The 24,957-nt window shown below is 47.8% G+C and overlaps 1 protein-coding gene across 1 annotated transcript; it reads right to left on the bottom strand.

The window, feature by feature from the left end:
* Positions 1 to 1,864: 1,864 nt before the first annotated feature.
* On the bottom strand, positions 1,865 to 24,718 carry dnaaf11 (dynein axonemal assembly factor 11). The gene is made up of 12 exons (XM_070973691.1): positions 24,687 to 24,718; positions 23,755 to 23,922; positions 23,458 to 23,535; positions 22,361 to 22,533; positions 21,757 to 21,956; positions 21,055 to 21,240; positions 14,491 to 14,568; positions 12,701 to 12,766; positions 12,547 to 12,616; positions 10,145 to 10,240; positions 9,485 to 9,576; positions 1,865 to 2,239 (listed from the first exon to the last, which is right to left on the bottom strand). Exons 1-12 carry the CDS (start codon positions 24,694 to 24,696, stop codon positions 2,053 to 2,055), a joined length of 1,404 nt encoding a protein of 467 aa, XP_070829792.1. The 5' UTR covers positions 24,697 to 24,718; the 3' UTR covers positions 1,865 to 2,052.
* Between the last annotated feature and the right edge of the window lie 239 nt (positions 24,719 to 24,957).

The raw sequence follows: 24,957 nt of genomic DNA, 5'->3' as shown, positions 1-24,957 counted from the left end.
ACCCACAAACTGTTTAATGGAGCCAGTTCGTCAAAATGTCAACTACCAGCTAAAAAAGGGGGGGGGGGGGGGGGGGGGGGGCCTTCAGCTGTGAGCCACAGCTGACTCGCTGAATCTACAGTCACATTTCACTTCCTGTTTACACTGCCCAAAGCACTGTGGGAAGTGTAATCCAAAATGTAGAGCGTGACCATCTACCAAACAGAACCATGACCGCTGGTGGTGCTGAAGACCTGCGGACCCCCAGAATGTCCGTCAGAGGGGGCCTCTTTTCAAAGATCTCCTCATTACCGATAAAAGCTCTCTTACTGGCTCTCCTCTGCAGAGCGACCCCCCCATCAGCGCTGCATCTGTCCTTGGCTGCAGCACAGGACGCCCGGCCGATGGGGAGGGGGCGGTTAAATAATTCATCCCAGAGAGGAGGAAGATGGAGAGTCCAGAGGAAAAAGGAAAGACCTCTCAGGAAACAAAGTCCCTTTGGATTTCCTCCCCATGAATCCTCGAAGTGTCCCTTTGATTCTGAATCAAACGTTCAATCTGAGTCTTCATCCCCAGCAGGGATCCAATCTTCTCCACATAATTTCTGAGCTCTGCGTGCAGCCGTGCGGCGTCCTCGGAGGACGTAACCCCGCAGAGCGTCGGCATGGCGTTAATTAAGCCGAGCCGCGGCGACCTCAGATTTAACGCCGGCAGGACTCGCAGGTTTTACCGTCTCGTCGTTTGCCTGGACGGCACGACGCACTCTGGGATCGACAGCAGGCTGCAAAGGCTCGAAAGCCTCCCATCAGCCCCCGGGGCAGAGCCACAGTCTCGCTTCAGAGGTCAGAGGTCATACAAACAACCTGAGAGAAACGTGCGGAGATCAGACCATCAAGTAGATTAATGCAGTAAAAGGTTCAAGGTTTTCTACATTTTCCTAAAATCTAAATCAACTTTTATCCTCAAACTTTAAGTCGAGTTACATTTCAGAGTTCAGGTCAAACCAGTGACGAATGAATTAAAAGTCCAGCTGATCTTTAATTTAACCAGACGTGTCGTTTACTGGATCCACCGAAACACCGAACTGAAGTCCAGCCAGCCAAACTCGAACTTTCATGTGTGGATGTAGAATTTTCTTCATCAGAGTATTAATTAAACGAAAATGTGCCGCTTCAGCCAAACATCATCATCATCATCAAACTGATTATAATAACATAAACAACCACAGCCAAGCTAGCAGCTCTGTGAGGCTGTACAGCTAAATGCTAACATCATGCTAACATGCTCACAATGACAATGCTAGCATGTTTATGCAAAACAGGTCTAATGTTTCTGATGTTCACCATCTTAGCTTAGCATGTTAGCATGCTGAGATTTGTTAATTAGTCCTAAATTAGGGCAAATTAGCATAAAACATATTCCCATTAGCCTCATCTGAGTCAGAACTTCTGCAGGTTTCACTCATAAACCAACACATTGGAAAAGGAAAATGTCGACTGGAGGAAAAGTCAGAGTTATCACAGTTCATCCTGACGGGAACATGAAAGTCTGATCCACATTTCATGGCTATCGATCCTCCGACGTCACCGTCCCTTCAGCCACGCTGCTAGCACAGCTGGATAAAGACTGTGAACCAGTTCTGTTGCTGAAAAACTGGCCATCAAGCAGCAACAAGAGCAGGTAGAAAGTCTGAAAGAGATGAGATCAGATTTCAATCACAGATCCAAAACCAGTGGTCCGACAGCCGTGAACCAAACGACAACATCCATCCACTGTTCACACACTGTGGACTGTTTGAGACTGAAGAACTCAATAATCAGAATAAATACTTCTGGTTTCAGCACGTGACAAGACGTCAGGTGGAAAAATACGAGCTGAACAGGATCAGATGTTCACACTGTGTCCTTTTTATTGAAAGAAGTGGACTGACTGCATCTCGAGGCGAGTCGGGGTGCAAACGGTTTGTAGGTTACTGACTCTGTTAGTGAGCTGTGACAGACCAGTTCATTCTACAAGCCTTACTGGTTTCCAGCACGATGGAAGTAGCTGCTGTTAGCGTTAAGTGTTATTTCTTTAAATCAGTGGGGGGACATCAGGGTCGTCCACAAACCCCTCAGAGGAGCCGCTGGTGGTCGGCGGAGCGGCTCCGGATGTTTCTGCAGGGCCTTCCTTGGTGCTCCGTCGAGGTGCGATGTTGGCGAGGTCGACGGCCGTGCGTTTGCTGGCGTCCACTTCCAGCCTCTCAGGAACCAGATCTTTTCTGTTGAAACATCAGCGAGTGAATTAAGTCAGAGGCAAAAACACGACTTCTTCTTCTCTTCAAGACAAGTCAAACAGCAGCGGACGCCCGCTCAGTTTAACCTGCTGAGCCCAGAAACCAATCAACGCGTCTGATCAGAGAACGCGCTGATGACATCATCATCTGCGTATTAAAAACAAATACTCATTCTGCAGAACTTTAAGTGTGAAGTATAAAGTGTACATCTTCAAGTCCTTTGTAGTACACGATCAGCAAGCTGAACTAAAGTGAAAGTATATTTAAGTATATTTCCAACACATTGCTGATGCATTACAGTTGTACTGCGAGTGTTTTGAGTGCTCATGAATCCTGATTTTTTCTGGTGGACTTCAGGACATTAGCGACTGTTTACACTTCAAGTATACTCGAGTTTACTCAAGGACTACCTGAGTACACTTAAGTACAGGTGAAGGTGACAAAAACAGCGAAGAGTACTTTGTACACTCTTCAAAACGTAAAATTTAAGTTGAACATTTTGTCACCTGGGAAGTCCAGAACAAGGCCAACAGTTCCCAAGCTCTTATCTTATCTTATCTTATCTTATCTTATCTTATCTTATCTGTCTCCATGAACCTCGTGCCTGTGATTAAACGTCGGCTGCTGGTCTAAAGTGAACTGGTACCCCTCCATGTGTGCTTTAGAGGGACACCTGCCAGCCAATCACAGGTGTTTTCAGCAGCCTCGATATAAAAAACACAAGCTGGTGAGAAAAGCAGCACAGAAGTCGCTTCCTGCGTGTAATTCCCCGTGGGAGCAGTAAAGCTGCTAACAGCTACCTTCTATCCAACCTAATTTAATCAACACCTGCTCGTCGTGGAGGTGCCGCAGAGGTCAGGAGAAAAAGGATTAACGGACGCAGAATCACTCAAACGTCAGAGCGCCGTCAATCAGCGGGCGGCTCTCGTGGTAACGTTGGTGCAGAGACGTCGAAGTTTCAAGATTTAAAGTGACTGCCTGTACAGAGTCAATACGGGACCCGACGCATTGATGATATACGGCTCGAAGGCACAGCGCGGGGGGGGGGGCAGCTGATAATTATGACTGTGGGTGTGTTCAGTCCACTCCAGGTGTTTTATAGGTTGTATGAAGCCTCATACCTGGCTCTGTGAATACGGCAGGTTTACCATCTTTCACCACCTGAGCTCCTTCAGACAGCGTTTGTGATGTCATGAATACCTGAAGGAAGCACGCTGCAAAAAGATGCACGTGTTTTTATTCTCTTTCACTTCCTGATGAACACGTTCGTCATTGGCTGCCAAGCACCAGCATTTCACATGAAATCATCTCGTTTACCAATGCTGTGATCACGTTTAAGGTATAAATTTGCCCGTTTTAGATCATAAACTTCTTTCAACATTTAACATTTGACCTCTTCATCAAAAGCATCGTCAGTGGCATCAAAAGGCTTAAAAAACATGGAGGTTTTTGGAGGTGAAGTGACTTCGAGCAGACTTCTTCGGCAGCTGAGTTCAGTGCGACCTGTTCCCAAGCAGAATGACATCCATGAATCATCTCCAGGGTCATGATGGTCCAATCAAATTGATCCCGCCTCTCCTCTCAACTCAGTCAGTCCATTTACCGATCAATCAGTTTATCACGTTTAAACTTCAGGACTCGCAGCTGTGAGTGTGTGAGTGTGTGTGTGTGTGGACTGACATAAGTTGACCATGTGACGGCGTGAGACTGGAGGTTTGACACCTTCACCTCAGATGAAGATCATCTCAGCAGCTCTGGACTCACACAGGCGCTTTGAGCTAAATGCTAATATCGACATGCTAACAACGACAACGCTAACACGCTGGTGCTGAACAGATATAATGTTTAACACGTTCATATCTTACTTTAGTGTGTCAGCATGCTAACTTTTGCTACTTCATGTTAAACACGAAGTCCAGCTGAGGCTGATGGGAACGTCTTTACGGCTGGACAAAGCTTGACCTGATGGTGGCGCTAAAAGAAATGAGGGTGCTGAAAAAACAGAGACAAAGAGACGAGAATAAAGAAAAAGTATAAGAAATGAGAATAATTACAGGCTGAAGCAGCAGCACAAAAGAAAGTCTTTGCTTCTGAGCAGCAAACACACGGCAGCGTGTTGATGGTCCTCCATGTTTATCTTCTTGACACCTTGTTATCTAACAACACGATGGACTGCTCCACCGCGGCGGCAGAACACAATCAAATGACGTTTCCACATCGGACTTTCATCTGGTTTCTGTCTCGAAGTCAAGAAAGTGCCTGAGCAGCAGCAGCAGACTCCACGACAGATACTGAACAGCCATACTGAAGGCTGTGAACGTGCTGCAGGTCTCAGTCTGCACGAGCAGCACAGCCAGGATGTCAATGAAATGTGCTGATTTTCCAGGAAGACGTGGCAATTAGAATTTAATCTCCTGCACAGCAGCTGACCATAAACGGCAGCAGGACGCAGGAGGAGGAGGAGGAGCGGCTTCATCGCTCTGTGCATTCTGCCACTTGTTTATTGCAAGGGGAATAAAGCTGCCAGAGGACAGACGCTGTGTATGTGAGCACATTCACTGCTTCACTCGCTGCAGGCAATTCACTCTGCAGCAGGAAAATTACAGCTCGGCTCGAGAAAATTGGAAAGTAATTCAGTCCTTTTTCCTGCTGATAGAGAAGGAAGAGAGCGTCTATTCTTAGAATGGACACGTTCAACAGACAGTGTCCAAGCAGCAAAAAGGTTTGCTCAGTTAACCGCTCGCAAAGGTCCAGTGAGACGCCGCTAAAGACGCGGATCGTCTCGTACGTTATTTACGTTATCATTCTCCTCCCGACCGCAGACATTTTTTCTGCTTTTTTTCGGTGAATTTCTTGCATTTTTCACCCTTATCAACGACTTTGGTACTCAATAAAGGCTGAATTTTGACTTCAGCCGTCTCCCCCCGTCATAATGACTGTGGCCCGACAATAAACAGAAATATGGTGACAATAAACGAGGACCAGCTGTTAAAAAGAGCGGCCTTTGCACAGAGTATACGTAAAGTTTGGGTTCATTTTTTTAAAAGTAGAAAAACGCTGAACGATCATATTTCTCCATCACGGCAAAGGATCGAAAAGAGTTTCGTTTCAAAGCCAAAACACTGAAAAGTGACTTCTCTGAGGCTCCTTCAGGTGAGCTGATGCCCGGAGCAGATGCAAACGTATTCTGTCCATGGACGTTTCCTTTAACTGACCAGGTGAGCTGAATGAATGTAGAGTTTATTAATTCAAACGAGGAGGGGGTTAAACATTCACGACGCCTAAGTTTAGCTGGAACGCTCGTCTCGGTAACGGGCAGGTGAAGCGAATCGTCAGCACTTCTCTGTGGGAGATGGATGCAGTCATTAGTCCAGGGCTCCTCCGCTGCTTAGGAAGTCCAGAGTGGCTCTCTGTAATGGCCGCCCAAGGCAAAGGCCCGCTGGTCATCATATCTCACAGGTAATGAGGTCTGCGGACCGTCAGCAGAGCCTCCTCGTTCACGCCGCATCATCAGACACAGAACACGGCGTAATGACTGCGCGCTGAAATATTGATAAAGCCATTTGTTGTAAAGTTTGCCGGCTGGCTGATGCAGGGGTCAGGAGGCGGGGACGGGGTCGGGGTCAGGGGTTGAACACAGCGGTTATTCTTCTGTAAAGAAATCAGCCCTGAGGGACACGATCGCTGGCTCCATTTATTACAGGAAGTGCTGACTCAGACATTATTACGAGAGGCTGCAAAGACCCCAGATATGCAAAACATGCAACGAAGTGCCATTAACGGATTTCAAGTCACTCAAAGAAAGAAAAGAGACTCTTTGAGGATAATTTAGGCTTTTTACAACCTTATTTTGGTAGTTTTTTTCAATCATTTGCATCAGTTAAGTCGTGACGTTAATAAAAAGAAGAAAAGCTGAAACGATTCGTCAATTAATCAATGAGTTGATCGAGCGTTTGACTGAAGACTCTTGTCTAGTCTGCTGATAATTGGGACGGTGCTGAAGACTATTCTTTGATTGGCTGGTCAGCAGTGAATGGAGGTGTCGTTAAACACGTGACTGAGTCCTCTGGTGTTTTCTGACCGGATGGTTTGTCAGTCGATTACTGTGTGAAAAAGAATAAAATCTCACTGACCATGAAAATAAGCCACAGCTGACTTAAATATAACAACACGCTCACTCTCCTTCCAGATGACCGTGACCTCTGACCCCTCAGAATCACCGGGGACGCCGTCTCAGCCGACACGAGCTCTGGGCTTTAGATAACGTTTGATTTTCCACTCGGTGGTACCATCACACATTCTCCTGCCTCGTGTCATCACGCAGCTCCATTTCAAACCTGATCACGGCCTTCACGTCCATTTCCACCCATGCCAGAGGCTCAACGCTGAATGTGTGGGTAAGCCCGGGGTCAAAGGTCGCCACTATGATTAAATGCTGTAATAAGTCAGCGGCCGGCAGAGCTGCTCACCTGTCACCTTGCCGTGGTGCAGGAGCAGCTTAGCACTTTTATCCAATGTTTAATTTGAGGGTACGGGACGGCGCCGGGGCTCTTCGCTGTGTTTGATGGGGCCAGATGAAGGACAAGACGCAGCTCCCGCTCATAAAATGCTAATGATCATCATGTGGAGACGAGTGTCCCTCCAGGCAAGGAGAGGAAACAGAGCTCAAACGGCGCCGTGGAGAGGCGAAGCCGCTGAGCTCTGAGCTAAGCTAAGCTAACCTCACTGAGCCAGCCATAGACACTGCCGATGATCAAAGTCGCCATGTGGGCGAGCTGTGGGCTTGAGCGCCGACGCCTTTGCAAAAACCCACGCTTCAATCCGGATACGCCGTAAACAAGCTACCAAACAAAAAGGATGCGATTCAAAGCTTCATACAACGAAACGGAGCCTGAAGGGACGCTGACAGTAACGACGACAGACAGAGACAGAGACGACCACTCGCCGTCGGCCTGCACGCATACATGAACAGGTCAGCATGAGAAAGCACACCTGTGTACCAAATTCAGGTGTCAGGGACCAAAAAGGTGAGCACTGCTTCGAGAACTCAGAGTACTTCAGAAGAGCGCTGACCATTTTACAAAACACGCTGCAGCATCTTCAAAACCAATCGATCAGAGCGAACATCACGTCTGTCGCTGAGAGGCGTCACAGCTGTGTAACAATGCAGCTGTGAGTGCAGGCGGAAACGTTTCTTTCCATCATTAAAGCAACGGAAACAAGTTTCATGTGTCTGCACATTCATTTTCACACCGTATGGGAAATGATGGAAAGCAGTTTCTGAGGTTCTGCGTCACAAACCGCAGTCAGAAACGAGACTAACACTCTACAGACGCGTAGCAGCTTCGTGGGGCTGCGCTCAGGCTTAGCTAAAGGCTAATGTCGCTATGCTAACATGCTAACCAAGCAATATGATCAAGTACTATCAAGTAAAAAAAAGACTATATGAGTAAAAAAGAGGATCACCAAAGTTATTAGGGTTCATCATCTGGACCATGAAAGTCTGGAGGAGGTCGTAACCATCCAATCAACAGCTGTCCAGACACGTGACTCTGGTCCAAAGAGGACTGACAGACTGACCATCCTAAAAATACAGCATACAAAAAAAACACTGACATGGACTCATAAGGCTGCGTTCACACTGCTGCCACACGCCCTGACTTACACTTCCTGTGACTATAGAGCTCGTTTCACCTACATGTACGTACTTTAGAGTTCAGTGTTTACCTGTTTACCTTTGCTTGTCCAGCTTCGTTTCTCTCTTGCTGTAAATTGTTAGTTTTTCAGTTATAGTTGTTCTTTAGTTCTGTTTGCTTCAGCTGAACTGTTCCATGTCCCAGTACAGGATCTCTGGCTGGGTCACATTCAAGAACAGATATGAATTCTAATCCAAAATAAATAAGTAAATGATGAAATGCGAGCAGGGGGGGCAGAACGCCTGAAGCTGGGACCGAAGCCCCACGGTAGAAGTACCTTTCCGCATGTGATGCTGTGTGATGCTGCAGCTCTGGTCAAGGTTATCTGTGTGCAGCGCGCCGTCGTTATCGGGGAGAGCGCGATCATCAACATGAGCATAAGATGAATCATGCAGAGCATTTAAAATACAACAGGCACCTGTAATTAGGACAACAGGGACCTGATAAGCCGCAGGCATCTGAAAATGTGCGCATTGAATTCAAGGCCAAACAAAGACCAATACCACGGCCAACAGAGACCAACACTTGACTCTGATGAATCGACACAAACACACGGCTGCCTGCAGGCCACGGCTCTTTACGGCTCATTAATACTGCAAACTTAGTATTTCTACTATTTTACCTCCATTACGACAGAAACAGCCTTAAAGACAGAGAGTACAACTTGACTTCGAACAGCACCTGAGCGACAGAATGTTAACTGAGCGTTTTCTGGCCTCTTTTGCTGCTCAGTTGGTCCAAAACAAGGACAAAAAAAATCCATCTGTCCCTTTTAGACTTCTGTTCACACTGACTAATCAGACAAAGCTGAGGAGTCAACATGAAGCACTGTGGACCGACAGGAAGCTCAGTCATTGGACAGTTGAGGTCGTGCCATCATGGACCACAGCAGGGGAACACCCAGCAGGTCAGCCGACCAACGCTGATCACCCCGTCACAACACTGTGCTCCACTGCGAAGCTCTGGGTCCTGGCATGCACATGGTCTTCACTTTGACACCACCAACGCTAACACCAACCTCAATGCAGCTGCAAGCACCAGCACACCCCCAGCTGCCTCCCCCAGCAGGACACTGAGCCCACCACACCATAAAAATGACTCAGGAACAGCCTGGAGAACACAACAAAGACCCCCCCCCCCCACCCAAAGGACCCGTTGAGATCCCGTGTCCTTGCCCCAGCAGGGCAGAGCGGTTCTGGCAGGTGGTTTTAACGTGGCTGAACGGTGGAGTTTTTTTATGAGCTCACAAAGAAATCATCGATCAGGAGGATTATTGGTCAGTAATCAACATTTTGCGTCATCTTCTGTATCCTTGGACACGTTTAGTTTAAGTCTTCATGTTCATTGTTTTATGTGTTTCTGTCTTTGTGCCGGCTCTTTATTATTCTAGGTTTTATGTTCTTTTTCAATGTGCTTCCTTTCCTTGTCAAAAACATTGTATTATAATACCTTAAAGACAAGAGTGACAGGAAGAAGCAGCATCATAAGCACGTCGGTGTCTTCAGGCTGCAGTGGGTATCGAGGACATCTTTACCTTTTATTGTCCTCAGGCGAGCTGCTGCGTCTGGTTTGACGCGCTCTGGGTGGACGTGGGACGGACTTTGTCACTTTGATTTCACCTTCGGCCTAAAAGGACAGAGGAAAAGCATGTTGACTCTCTGCAAACAGCTTCCATGCTTTCATTTCTGGATGTTCACTGGCGCTCTGCTGCAGGCTGTCAGACGCCGTGTGGAGGATTCATAGCAGCAGCTCTGACTGTGCATGTCAGCACCCGTCTCTCTTTAGAGACACTATGAAGACGTCTTTCATTACTCTCAGAGTACAAAATGCCTGATGCTCACTGGCACAAGTTCATCAGTGACGTTGTTCTTTAACAGAGTCGATGAGATCTCTGCAGGTTCATTCAAGGAGAATTATTAAGATCTGATTCAAATTCCATCATGTGAGTTCATTTACTCTGTCGTCGCCCCCTACAGGACGCACATAACAGACAAAACACTAAAGAAACTGCATGAACACGCAGCAAAACCTTTTCCTGAATCAACACAGCATGTTAGAGGATGACGAGGCAGGCCTGCCACCTCGCTGGCTGCTGAAAGCTGGACGTGCGCTCGACTGTCGGCCCGCCCTTCAGCCTTCGTAGGCTCCTCTGCTGCACCTGGCTGAGGTGTGCACGTGTTCCGGCCTGACGTACCCTGGGCATGGTGAGGAGCAGGTGTCCGGTGGTTTGGGACCTCTGAGCCGTCGAGCTGTCGGGCTTCACTTCGGCAGGCAGGACTATCTGAAATATCTGCAGAGTAAATTATTCATAAGTTTAATTAGCAAGATTAATGCGCTGATCTGGCACCGCCGCTGTCCCACTGTGTCAAATGACTTTAATCATTAGTGGGCCTTTTTATAGGCACACTTTCCAGAAAAGACTTGGGAGAGTGACCAGAATAGCTCCAGCTGAGAGGAGCGGCCATCAATCACTGCGGCGAAATCCTATGAAGACCTAAATGACCCATGTGGGAGGAAAGATGGGCATAAAATTAGACGTTTTAATTTTTCAATCCACCGTTAATTCGTTCTGAGGGGATTCAGGGGAAACCGAGCGAACAGGAAGCAGAGAAGAAGAAAAGCTGTCAGCTGCTGCTAGCTTGATATACAGGCCTCAGACGGCTCCTCCGTTCGATCCTCGCTCCTCTGAACGAGTTCATATTCACGACGCGTTTAAAGGCCTCAGCTGATGTATCACTGCGTAAATCACACACCCGTCCAATCAGGCTGAGCCCTGACATAAAACAAGCGTCCTTAAACACGAGCTTGAGGGGGATCAGGACTCTGAAGAAGATCTGTGTTTAGGAAACAAACAACGATTTCTGTTTCACAGCTGGGCTGTTAAATTACTGCGACCCTTCACAATAAAGCGCAGGAAACGAACACCTGACACAACAAACGCCACGCTCAACTTGAATGAGTGAATGAATGAATGAACCCCCCCTCAGGTGGTAGCTTAGGGGTCACACGTTATTCACATGGACACTTTGGCAGATCAGGTTTGGATTTACTGGAGAAAGAGTCTCGCACTGGACGGCTGCCATTTTGGAAAAGAGTCTGGAGTTCACAGGCGGGAAACGAGGTGCAATAAACTCCCTCCATAAATGTATCAGGACACTGTCAGAGTCAGAAGCAGCTTTGATGATGCAGCAGCTCCTGACAGCCTTTTATTTTCTCTAAATCTGACTCTTCATCCATCACACGTCTCTCTGCCCCGACTCAGCAACAAGCATCATGCTTATGAATTCACAGCAGCCGGTAATCACATGAATCACTCCGTACGTTAGGAGGCAGAGGGGAGGGACGCCGAGCCGTTTGACCGATGAAGACGGCTGATAAACGAGTTTTAGCCCAAAGTACTGCTTCTTTAACCACCTATTCAATGTATAGCAACGTAAACGTGTACTGAGACTGAACAGAAAGCTTCTTTTACATTATTTCACATGCGTGGTTGGTGGAGGGACACAAGGTGAACAGCATGAACTGAGTGAGCTGAATTCATGCTCACATTTCAAAGCTCAAATTCACTGAAAAAGCACGTGAAAATCTGCTTTGAGTTCCATCCAAACGCAACTCTTAACGCTGTTGAAGGGTTGAGGAAATGAGACAGAAGCTGTGCTGAAAACACGTTCGTCTGTGCAGAAACACGCCTCAGAGAGCTCGTCACAGGAGAGAGAACAGCAACAACACAAACGATGTGTTGTGTTCAGTGAATAATGACTCTCTCACCACGAAAAGATCAGCAGAAGTGGTGCGATGCAAACCAGGCCGGAGAGGTGCACCGGGTCGACGGCTGGGCATGAAGAACATGTGCAGGCTACGATGGTGTCTCTCAGCTGTAAAGATAATCTTTCTCCAGCTTCCACCATCTTTTCTAAAGCACTTGTTCTTGGATTGTTCCACAGCTCTGAGCAGAGCCGGAGCGCGGTGGGAAGCTTGCTGGCTGCGTACAGAGTGTAACATTAACTGAGGGCTGCAGAGGCTCTGGCTGCACGCCTGCTGCTGCTGCTGCTGCAGTTGGTTTGATTCCTCAAACTGGCTGGATGAAGAACGGCTCCTTGCCGGCTACTGTCGCAGTGCCCTTGAGCAAAGACCTTCACTGGGTGGCAGCCGCAGCCTGTGGTTAAACTGGCCTCCTTCCAGTATGAATGGAGAAATGAAAGTGAGCCTGGAGCTCGGGGGACTCTTCCTGAAGACGCACAGATGAAAACATGACACCTCTGCACAGACGTGACATGGAGACAGAGATCGTGAGTGCGTTCTCAGCGGCTCCACCATGGCAGCAACATTTGTCTTAGTTTGAGAGCTGAAGGTCTGCTCTCACAGAGGGACTCAACACCTCCACCATGGAAAAAGTTGCTGAGTAATGTTTGACCTATAACCATGAGGAGCAGAGAGAGATTTAAGACGTGTTGAAATCTCTGCTGCTGCCCTTTAAGATGCTAAAAATCCTGAATTAATGTGTGTGTGAGAAAGGTGCAGAAAACAGTGTGAGAAAAGAACTCAGAGCTAAGAGCTGCTCCATCCTAAAGGAGATCTGAAGCCTGCACAGCGTACCTTTCCTTTGACGCCAACTCTGGCGTACGTTGGCTGAACATCCACGTCTAGCAAGGAGGTGTCCATGTGCCTGTGAGGGGAGTGGAGGTGGAGGTGGAGGTCAGCGCACACACAGACTGAGAACAGGCCGTGTTGCTGGGCTCGTTGCTCTTACCTGTACACGGCCAGCTCTAAGACGACGGCGCCGCGGTCTTCGTCTTCAGTCAGGCAGAAATCCAGCCTGAAACAGCAGAGGAAGAAGACAGCCATGAAAGTAGACAACAGAGCTGCTGCCAGTGTTTGCTCACCTCCTGCCGCTTCGCCTGCTCACGCTACAAACACTTCAACTACCTCCAGTCCAATTCAACGGGACTTTTGACGTCTCTTATCACTACACTGATACTTCTACCACTTTAATCTTTTCCCCTTAAACTGGCACTTCAGCTGCTTTCAGCATCAACACAGCTCAGCTGCCTTTTCGACTGCTGTCAGTGCTCACATACACTCACCTGCCCGCAGTCTACGCTGCTCTGATGCTCTGTGGTTACACTTCAGCAGATTCACGCTTGAACTCAGTGAAAAGTTTCGATGTCGAATGACGGCACCACTGCTTTCATAGCGCAAAAGGCAGCTGACACTTTCATACAATATGTCACATGTAAAGTAATCTTAATCTAAATGTGTGCTCAGAAAACTGCCTTTTGGAGTGAAGACATTAAAAAAGCTGAACATTACATCGCAGCATGTCCTGTTCTGAAACACAGTTGTTTCATCTGTGGTATTTTTCTCGTCCTCAGATCAATGAGATCACAGCCCCGCCTCTCTGACAGCAACTTCTCGGCCCGTTCACTCATTCAGTAAACACTTTTTCTTGGAGTAAACATCGTGTTTGAGTAGCATCGATCTGCAGAATATGACTTTACAGGGCATGTGAGCGAGCTGTTAGCATTACTGACGTGACGTGTGACCGTTAGCACCCGGGCTGCAGTCAGCCATACTGTCCTGTCTCCCTGCTGGTGTAAAGTCATCTATCATACAAAGGATACATTCCTGAGCCGAGTGTGTCCTCAGCTCAGATTACAAATGAAATCAGCCGTGTTTTAAGGCCTCGACCTCCGTGGCCTTGCTCTGGATATAAACCGCTGGCTAATGGAGGGAGACCGGGGTGGCCGTGGCTATCAGGTTGCCCTCCAGCATGCTGCTGTAGCTCTCTGATGGCAGATGAGCCAATCCAGTACCAGAGACCAAAAAAGCGAAGCCCACAAATAAAGCAATCACGCAGCACCTGGTCGCCCGTTTGACCGGCCGCAAAATGAGGCAATCGACTGTCTCAAACAAAAGAAAAGACAGTTATGAAAAGGTGTGAAAGGAAAGTGTGAGTGGAGCTGTGACCTGAAACAGAATGAAGCAGTTGATTGGATGTGTTTGTTGCTCTGGCTGAGCAGAACTAGAACCCAAAACCAATTACGTTGCTTTCTGCTGCGTTCGCTGCTGCAGCTGAGTGGATTGGTCCATTTCCCTCACCGTCAATCACAGCTGGCCGGGCTGCACCGCCGCAACAGAACAAAGCTGCTGAGGTCAGATTTCACCGAAGGTTTTCAGACTAACGGCTTCTCATAACACACCATAAAAATAAAAGCCCGGGATCTCACGAAAGTAAGAAAATCAGCAACATTTCCTGAAAGTAATCACCGCTCACGCTGTCATGTAAAAGAAGGATATTCCCATTAAATCTGTTGAGGTGGAGCTCATTTTGAACTATTTCATAGGACTGTAACGGATGATGATCTTCATCATGAAGCGATCTGCTGAACTGTTTGCCTTCATGTTAGACAGTTATGGTGGAACAGAGGACGTTCATAGTTTCAGAGACATTCAGATACAGGCTGCTAAAAGGAGACGATGGCCGCTTCAAAAGCTACTTGATCCAAACTTTCACAGCTTTGACAGAAAATGTCCTCGTACTTCGGCTCGTTGACGTTCATGACTCGTCCGTCAGCGGTGATCAGCGTCCTCGGGGCCTTCGGCTTCTTCTCTTCCTCCCTGCAGAGAAAGAGCGCAGTGTGAGCACAGACTGTGTGGTGGTAAAGGCTGGGCTGACAGACGACAGCGGCAGAGTTATGAGGTCTTTGGGGTGAAGGAGAGAGCTGCCTGTCCTCCAGGAGCGTCCATAAAAGGACACACAATGAACGCAGCACAGGGTGTTACTGTGTGCCGCACACACAAACACAAGAGTACACAAATCAAACGCACATCAAATGCATGAAGAAGAGAAGGTCGCACTCAGCGATGTGTTTAATGACACATGAGATGTACAGACAGCCGTGGTAATCACTGAGGATCCCACAAATGTTCTGGGATCTAACGAGATCACAACAACTCTGAACTGTTAACAGCGTGAACATAGTGATTCAAGCTACGTTTAATATCCGACATATCAAAGCTTTAAACAATTTTTTCAATTCCTTGATTGTTTTCCCGCCCAGACAATCATCTGTCACTGAGAGGTCTGAGACGTGGGTGTGGACTCAGAGGTCGTAAACCTGCGCCTATAACTTATGCCTGAACCTGATTGGCTTAACAGCCGAGTCCAACGTGCAAGACAAAGTCGTCTGACGAGTGTCAGCCATCGAACGTGCCAGGCAGAAGAAGCCGTCACGGAAAAGCAGATGCATGTACTGATTCAGGAAGTGAATGTGATCAAATGAACTGTGGGATGTTAATCTCATGTTTTCATGTCAGCGCTCAGGAACATGTTGTGGGAGATGTCACACTACACGAGTAGACGCCTGATCGCCGCTCACGCCCGGTCACGATGGTGAACAGACTGGTGTGGTCTGATCCCGACATTAGAGGAAGGAAAACACGAATAACAGAAAAAGTAGTGTGACACAGAAATGAGCAGCAAACTTCAGAAAGCGGTCTCAGCCTCCAGCTGCAGTTCCTCTGATGGCCACTAGATGCTCCTCCAAAAGCCTACACTGTTGTTTAGATCAGGATTCAGAGCCTCAGCACTACTTTCACGTTTAAACTGGTTGGACTGGTTTAAATTGCACAGCTTGCGTTTGTTGCTCCATCTGACTTCTTTTCAGTTTTTGGTCATTTTACAGACCTTAAACAAGGATTTTGTAGAAGTTTCCTTTTGTGGTGACTAAAAGATCCTAAACTGAGGTGTAATGAGAAGAGCACAGTTGAAGAGGCTCGTGGTTGAACTACACCTTAGCACCGTCAGCTTGTCCCCTGTCCGTGCAGTCAGCTGGGTTTAATGGAGCAGGACTCCAAATGATGGACACGGCTCATCTATTGGAGTCCATTTGGACAGAAAAAAGACAAGCATCTGGCTGCCAATCTGTGCTCGTTTCCCTGGTGGGGTTCAGTCTGTGACACACAGGTGAAGAATGTCCGCCGCTGTGTGTGCGTGTGTGTGCGTGTGTGTGTGTTCTGGGGTGACGCAGGGGCCAAGTGTCCATTTCAAAATATCAGACTGGAAGGAGCACCTCCATCACTCTGGCTCCCATTTCAAACAGCAGCCTTTTCCTGCCTCCACCTCCCCCTGAGCGCTGTTCTGTTGACGTGTCGAGGTCACACTGAGGCTCTCTGCGCCATAAAATCCTCCTCGGAAACTTCTTTTCAAAGGGGGTGTGACGGGGCGTCCATCAGACAGCTGAGTGATGGAGACATCAGTGGCGACAGCTCCACTGCTGCTTTCTGTGGACAGAGCTGAGGACGATCTGCTTGGACAGCTTTCCGTCTGCAGAGGAGTCTTAATCTGCACCGGCTCCTGCAGAGCTGCAGCTTCAGGGAGCAGAACGAGGCTTCTGCAGAGCGCCTGTGTGTTTCAGACGTCTGCTGCACGCCGCCAAAGTCAGAAAACACCGAGCCCTCTAACTCATCTCAGAGCAGCCAGGCCGTCACTGCAGGGCTCCAGAAAAAAAGCTGAAGCTGGCTCAAACTTTGCTGCAGCACGAATCATCATCATCATCATCATCATCATCATCATCCGGCAAGGTGCTGCGGTGGCCAATCAGATGCAGACAATGCTGCTCAGGTCAGGAGATTTTAGGATGTGAACAGGATTTAGAAATAGTTCAGAATCAGCATTAATTCAGTGTTTTAATAACCGGTGTCGCTCTAAAAATACCTTTATTTAAACATCCAACAGAGAACCCTTCAAGCTCCACCCGTCCACCTCATCCACCCACATCAGCTGACGACATCCGTTTCTCAGCTTTCCTCCGCCGCAGCTCCACGGCGAGGGTTGGATCTGCTGTTTGCCCGGCGTTATCCTTCCTCTCAGAGGAACAGAGCAGCCATTAAACACAGGCGTCTCCTGGCTGACCTTACCACAGAATCCTCCTCAGGAGCAGGAAATTCATCTTTCCTGACAATCCAGTGACGGCACGACTGCATGCATCAAGTCAGTGCGCTCTGACAGACGATAAAAACGGCAACACCACATCACCCCGATTTTCCGCTTGGACAGCCTGCCGGCCTGGGACGTCTCTGCGACGGGGGCTCGGAAGCAGACTTTGTTAGGCTGCACACGGGGCCTCTTCAAACAGGGCTCAGCCAGCCGTCTTACCAGAGTCCTTATCGATAGAAGGGGCTGTTTTCTGCCATTTCCTTTCATGTGAGGGCTGAAGAACAAATCACAAACAGAGGTTTACTCTGTGTGCACTCACTTAAACACTCCCATGAACCTGCAGGTTCAAAGAGAGGTGATGACGTCAGGTGATGCAGCATATATCTGAAGGCTGAAACACTGAATCTTACACTGATGAAGAAACAGAGCATCACGTCATGGCCGGTAGCCACGCTCAGCGGGATCAGGATCGGTGCTGATCCAGAATCAGATCAGCGATTCGTAGTATTTAAGTCCAAAGTGTCAGCTCTGGTAACGAAGCCAGTGTGTCTCCTGGTTGGTTAACAGCCTCTGAAACACCTCCTCCGACACCTTCAGATGTGGATTAAAGTGGTCTGAGTGCGACCATTTCTGAAATCTTCCAAAACCAACACGCCCACACTGACTTCGACCGGACGTTGTGATTGGTCAGTTGTGGGAAGGCGACAACTATTTCTCACTTCCGTGTGAACAAATGAGCCCGACAGTAAGCGTCTTCCACAAAAGCCTGTCTGCTTCGTTATCCCCACGTTTAAACGAGTCCTCCTCTTCGCTCCGCCGAGTGTGTTCTTCAACTCAACGACTGCAGCGTAAACACTCCGACGTGATTGGACAGCGTGTCAAACTAAGTCTGCGTGAGCGCGACCCGAGCCGAGCCGACCGAGGACGACGTTCAGCAGTTCTGCTTCTGTCAGAAAATACAAGTTTTAACTTTAAAACTCTGACTGAAGTGTTTGTTTCCTCAAGCAGCTTTACTGTAAAACTTCTTTATTTGAAGTATTTCATCTCAGATTTCCAGAAGACCAGTAGAAGGAAAAGCTCGGCGTCATCAAGGCCTCGCCTTTAAGTGTCTCCTTGTTCTCGATATGCCAGCTCTTCTACCTTTGCCGAGCGGAGGAAATATTTAGTTTCTCCCATTTTTTGAGATGAGAATGTGCATAACAACAGGAGGATTAATGAGTCAGCGCGGAAGCAGAAAAACGAGCTGAGATTAAGTCTGTTAACGCATTTCTTGTGTCCTGCAGCAGAACAGAGGTGGACAGTCCGTGCAGGAGCAGGAGGGCTGAAGGTTTAATAATCACACCCAGCAGGAGGGTCGATCCCCCTGTGAGCTGGAGGCTGGACGCTGCTATCGCAGAGCCCACTTCCACTGTCAGAGCGCCCTTGGACAAAGCTGAACCCCGGACCGACCCTGAAGTCTCCGAGGAGCCGGATGACTGCAGGAGGTTTGGTGTATTCATCATTCCAGAGATGTATTACGTGTCAGCTGTGTTTGCACGGTCTTAAATCATGGTTAACAACACACACCTCAGACTAACAGCAAGCTTCAACTCAGTGAAAACTACTGCAAGCCGAAAACAAGACGCTACGGACAAAAAGGAAGGAGGCCGTCACAGAGAGAAGACCGAGCTGTGGGACGTGAAGACCTGCTGATCCACTGGAGACGCACAGAGACAACCCAGTGTGTCTCTACACGATGTCTCCTCCATGAACTCGACACAACCTGCCAGCCCCCCACTTTTCAATGCAGACACAAAACGTGAAACAAAACTGAGACGGAGAAACAATGAAGCAAACGAACGCGGAGCGCCTCGGAGTCGCGTCCCCGCCGCATCATGGCGGCTTGTTCAGTGTTCATGTGTCGGCCGTGAGCGACTGCTGAGTAACAACACATCATCAGCGTGTCGACGGCTGCTCTCACTGAGCGACAGAGAGGCAGGAAGTGTGTGTGTGTGAGCGAGAGACAGGAAGCACGGTGAGAAGAGGATGTGCAACACACACACCCAATTAACACCCGGCCAGAGGGTCACCTTAAGGGTGAGTGCTAATTAGCGGCATGGCCAGAAAATTAATTAGCCTTTAACAAATACTTTGCAGAGTCAGTAATAAATAGTCCGACAGGCTGTGGTTTGATTGGTGCACAAACACACCTGCCTTACATGTGATTGGCTAAGGAGGCCGCCAGCAGTGACCACGTTTTTAAAGAAGCGTGAAGGAGAAGGATTTTGGCCACTAGGGGGCAGAAGAGCTTCAAAACCAGCTGACAGACTCACGGTCACGCCTCACTGCACCAAGGACAGGACAGAGGACAGAAAGGACACATTCAGCGCCTGATTTTCTACGACGGCAGCTCTTCGGGTTCTGGTCTGAACCTCCAGACGCACTCCGCCATAGACAAAGGATGGAGGAGGGATTTCTAGGAGATCAGTCAGCTCGGAAAAGAAGCAGTGACGCTGATTTAAACATCTGCTTTGGTCAACTGGAAGAGAAAACGTTCCTCATAAAATGACGTCACAGACTTTAGCAATTATCTAATAATTAAACTAAACTGACTTCACAGTTCACTGACGGTCACGTTGGTGGCATCCTGCTGAAAACCATCAACAAACCTCAGACTGCACAGACCAGAGCAGCTCTGGTCTGTGCAGTCTGAACAGAGCGCGGCAGTTCATATTATCAGGAACACATACAGCAATTAACCGTGGTGGCATGTACCAGAGCTCACACCTCTGATAAGGATCCTCAACATCCCACAAACGGCCCCCATTCAGGCGGTACGAGCCGTCTGCTTAGTGTTCGTCATGTTGGTGAAAAAACGTGGATCTCAGACTCATTATTATTTTCGATGGCGACATAGTGAAGTCCTCATTCTTGATTCGCCTACCAAGCTCCGATTGGCGCCAGACTGACAGTGCTTCAGTCAGGGCACAAATCAGAGATGATCACCAACAGGTACCTGACACAGTCCTGATGAAGCCGACGAGCTGAGAGTTCAATCTCTTCGTAATTAGAACAGAGAATTTGTTTTCCATCAAATGGAACTTTGTTTTTGTCTATTTAGTCGGATATTTTTCTATAAAGTCATAGTTAAACTAAGACTTCGGGGGGTTTCTGATTATGTTACGTTTTTGGTGTGTTACCTGTTGTACAACATGTATTTTACATGCAGTGGTCACCGACAGTCCACCTCCGACTGGCAGCTGAGCTGAACACACAGTCAGTAAATCATTCGGGATTATTGGCGGAGTCGTTGCTCACGAAGGCATGAACAAAGTGTCGGAGCAGAGTCCTCTCGGACCCTCTGACTGCTCACGTCTCCTCCGGTTACAGCAGTCTGCTCTGCTGCAGTAACGACCCTGAAAACTCCACCTGATGCACCTGAATGCAGCCTCACCTGTCCTGCTGGCTGTTGTGTGACGTTTCCTCCCAATCTTTCCTTCTGTCCTGTCCTGAAAACAAATCACCCACAGCCATGTGGTCGATAGAGACCGATTGATCGATGTGTTCCCCTGCAGAGAGGCAGCACACCCTCACCAAATTACCTGCAGCGTCAGCACATTTCAGCGTCAATATTCATGAAAAATGGTTCCACACCCACAGCCAGCTGAGGTACTGAGGTAAACAAGCGTACATGGCCAAAAGTATGTGGACACCCCTGCAGTTCTGGTCTGGGTCAGTTCTAACTGTTGTGCACGGGTTGAGGTGTCGGCGTCAGCAGACACTGATCAGCTCGTCCTCAGCCCGTCCACTCACACTGAGTCAGTGTGCCTCAGAGGGTGATGATTGATGTTATGGCGGCACCCAGTGGCCAAAACAGTAAACTGCAGCCAAAGAGTCAAAGCGAAAGAGCGCTGTTATACATCAGGTGGTCAGAGTTTTGGCTTTAAACAGCCAGTTGTGTCAAACTCAGAGGCACGATGCGGCCGATGCTCGGTGCATTTCGAGGTGTCGAATGAGCCTCTCTCTTCTCTTCTCTTCTCTTCTCTTATTTCTGCTGTGTTTGATGAGTTTTGTTTGCTCTGGCTGATGCTGATTGGAGCTGTGGTGATGGAAGGTCTGTACAGAGAGCGGTGTGACGTGTGTGAGGAGCTTAAAAGACACAGTCTTCATCTCAAACGAGGTCTTACTTCTCCTGCGTCTTCCTCTTCTGCTCCAGGTGGCGGTGAGCCTCCAGACGAGATTCGGGGGTGAACGCACACGGCGTGTGCCAGAACTCCCTCTCCCGCCGCTCTTCATCCAGGTCGGCGCTCCTCCTGCTCGGGTTCATGTTCTCCTCCACCTCCTGGTTCTCCTTATTCTCCTCCAGCACTGGACTGCAGAGAGAGGACGCAGTGACTTCAGTTCAGCGGAACACGTCGAGCAGAGATTATGGTGAAAGAGAAACATTCATCTCCTCGTCAGTCCAGTTTAACGATCGACAGTCAATGAATAAGCTCATATGACTCTGGACTCAAAGACACAATAATCAATAATTGTTTTTACTTTATCTTTTTATCCATCTTCTTTTATCTTTCTGTATTTCTACATATTTTTCACTTTTCAACTGATCTGAAAGTGTGAAAATTCCCAAACTGGATTTAAAAGTGTGAGAAAGAATCTCCTTAAATGAATCAAACTGAAAACTTTACGGTGAAAATCGAAGCGTCAGAGTCTGGTCTGCACGCGTTCGGTTCCTCTTATGGGTAAAACTCAAAGAAAACACTGGATCCTACATTTCCCAGAATGCAACCTGGTGGCTTCTTTCTTCAGACCGTCTCTCAAACTCTGCGGACTCGGAGCTTTTTCACAGGCTGAAGACGTCTGACGTGACAGGAAGTGTTTGCACTCACGCCGTGTTGATGTCGCGTCCTCGTCTCCTCTCCTCGTTTCCTTCCTCCTCTCCCGCCGCCTTCCTCTGCGCCTCCTCTTTCTCCCTGGCTCTCCTCATCAGGTATTCGTCCTCCTGCTCCCAGACTTGCCTCTTTACCTCCTCCAGTCCCTGAGAGGCTCGAATCCTCTCCGACTGGCTGACCTCCGTCCCGTCCAGCCACTGAGGACCGAGACAAACAGCAGGAACCTGAACTCTGGAACCTGCTGGTTCAGTCTTCAAAAAGACTTTTACCTCTCAGTTATTTAAGATATATATATTAGCATTTTCCTGTCAGTTAACTTTGTGATTATTACTGACACACCGATGTCCAAAATGACATCTGATGCAGATTTTAAGAGGCTAAATTATCCTTTAAAAAGATGATATTTAATCCTCCTCGTCCTCGTTGTCTCCATGAGCCAGTGAGAATGAGGGAAAACAGCATCTGCAGCGTCTTTGAATTCATATTTTTCAGAAATGTTTGACACGTTGATCGTAGCAGCCAAAACCCCCAGCAGCCGGTCCTGGAGCCTGGGCCCCTTCAGGACTCAGGTGGACCAGGTGTGCCCTGCAGGTAGACTCACCTTGAGCTGAGGCAGCGAGGCCACCACATACTGCCTGTAGCCGTCAAACCGGGTGCAGGGGTTCCCCACCAGAAACAGCTCCGTCAGGTGGATGTTGTGCCTCAGAGACTCCACGCTGCTCAGACGACCCACAAAGTTCACGGTCAGGTCCAGCTTCTGGAGGCTCTCGCAGCCTGAGGACAGGAAGCCGGCACACAGGAAGCCGTCTGTCAGCGCGGAATGTAACTGAGTACATTTACTGGAGTACTGTGCTTCAGGACTGATTCCAGCCTCTTGTACTTCACTTGAGTATTTGCATTTACGCAACTTTTTACTCCATTACATCTCAACAGAAATATTGTACAACTTTAGTTACTGGTTACTTTTTAGATTACAATTTTTTACCACCTTCCTGTCCAGTGAAAACCACGTATCTCAAACTTTGTTGATTTTGTACGTGTCTGATAAACTGAAGGATGAGGAAGATAAACATCATATATGATAATAAACCACTGACAGAGACCGTGTTACTGCACACTGAGTACTTTTACTTTGCAGAATCAGCAGCTGCTTTATTGGCCGAGTACGTGTGCACATACAAGGAGTCTGACTGTGGTTTAAACACTGCACCTGCAAAGGAAAAGCGACTTTCAAAAGACTGAACAATAAGTTAAAAAGTGCAAAAATATCAAACAAACAATAATGATGTGTGCACAGAGTGGTGAGGCCATGCAACATCTGACACTGAGAGCACATCTCCCTCATAATACTGCAACCACTGAAGACCTGCTCATGATTATTAGAGAAACCATCAGTCCATCCACAGAACGCCATGGTGGTTATTGACAGACCAAAATTCCTCAGGCTTTGGTAAACTTTTTTAGTTGGTACATTTCACATTTTCTAGCTAAATTCTTAAGCAATAAGCAGATTAATCAATGAATCTGATAAACGGCGAGTTGCAGCCCGAGTCAGAAATCTTTAAATCAATAATTAAAAAATAAAGCACAATATTAATTTAGATAAATCTGAATAAAACTAGTGATGTGCATAATCAAGCTTTAATCTAAATCCATGCATCATCAAACACACCAGCAGACGACGGTCTGCATACTGACCTTCAAGGTTTTCAATGACTTCAATGTTGTTCAAGGCCAGATTCAAATACTCCAGCTTCTTCAGCCGACCGAGATTCTCTAGATATCAAATAAATTACAAAACACAAACACTGATTCTGAGATTTGCAGGTTCAAACATGTCTATAATAAAACTGGGAGACTCTGGTTGGACACCGGACGTCTTTGTCGTAAGCTAACGTCTTAAAACAAACCCAGACGTCTTCTCTCTTCTTTAACCTTGTAAACCATCAATGCTTGCTGAGGAACATCCACATGAGGCCGCTGATCGTCACTCACCGATCCTGGGGATGAGGTTGTTCTGCAGGTAGAGGATCCTCAGGTCCCTGCACCACCTGTCGATGTGCTGGATCCTCTCGATGTCCTGCTGATGCAGAGAAACTTCCTCCAGGGACCAGATCTCACACTCGTTGTGCTCGGCCCGTCGGCGGACCATGTCCTCAGTGACTGGACGGACAAAACACAGTGACTGATAAACCAATGCGTGGCAGACACACTGTCCTCTGCTGTCCTTTCATCTGAGTGAAGCTCACATTATTACAACCAGAGCTCCTGGTTTCCCTCCTACGAACAACAAACTTAATATGAAACCACATTTGGCTGAAATCCATAACCTTCAGGTAGCTCATGAGGTGTTGACCGTAATTACTGTTAACATTACTTTAGGTGCCAAAGATGATTAAAAGTCAGACATGTTGGTGTAGATATGGTGTGGTTATCTCCATTCACCTGTTACTGACAGGTACCTGCCTTTTATGCCTAAACAATAAAGACAGTTTTAGCTATTACAAGTATTGACATTAGCAGTCATGCTAAGTGCTAAAGCTAGCAGCGGTGGGCAACTCCTAGGTTAGCTAGACTTAGCCAGGAGCAGCACTGAAAGCTGCTGGTGATAGCTGCACTAACATCATACGCTAACTAAATATGATTAACGGAAACTAGCTAAAAATCTACTTAAAATCCCCCCAAAATGTGGCTAAAGAAGCTAGCTGACGGTTAGCTAACATCAGTCCGACAACGTAACGAGCGTTTAACTGTTGCCGCATTCAGAACCGACTGGTTCAAACTTCCAAAACTATAAAGTACGGCGCGAAAAATGAGCGGCAAAACGTATAATTCGCAAACAGCAGTTACTAACAACAGCGAGCACACAGAGAAATGTTCAGCGGGTTTAAATTGAGTTATTTTGGGACGTTGCTTGTTTAACTTACTGTAAACCATCTTCCTCGTTGTTGTCAGGCGTTGCCGTAGAAACCGACCTGGTGCTGCGTTCATCTGCTGTGGGAATTGCTAAAACTATAACCAGGTGCAACTCACGTCATTGACTGCACCCATGCTGAGCTGCTCCCTGAAATGTACAACACAGTGAGGGTTACCTGACTACATGTGGGGAACTTTCCCCATCTCACTCAGCTCTTAAAATATCAGTAAATATGAATATCAGCTTTATTGGCCACGTAAGTGTGCACAGACGCAACTAAG

The sequence above is a fragment of the Chaetodon trifascialis genome, chromosome 11 (assembly GCF_039877785.1).
Source record: "Chaetodon trifascialis isolate fChaTrf1 chromosome 11, fChaTrf1.hap1, whole genome shotgun sequence".
Taxonomy (NCBI): domain Eukaryota; kingdom Metazoa; phylum Chordata; class Actinopteri; order Chaetodontiformes; family Chaetodontidae; genus Chaetodon; species Chaetodon trifascialis.
The sequence above is the reverse complement of the archived record's forward strand: the minus strand, read 5'-3'. Positions and strand labels throughout refer to the sequence as shown.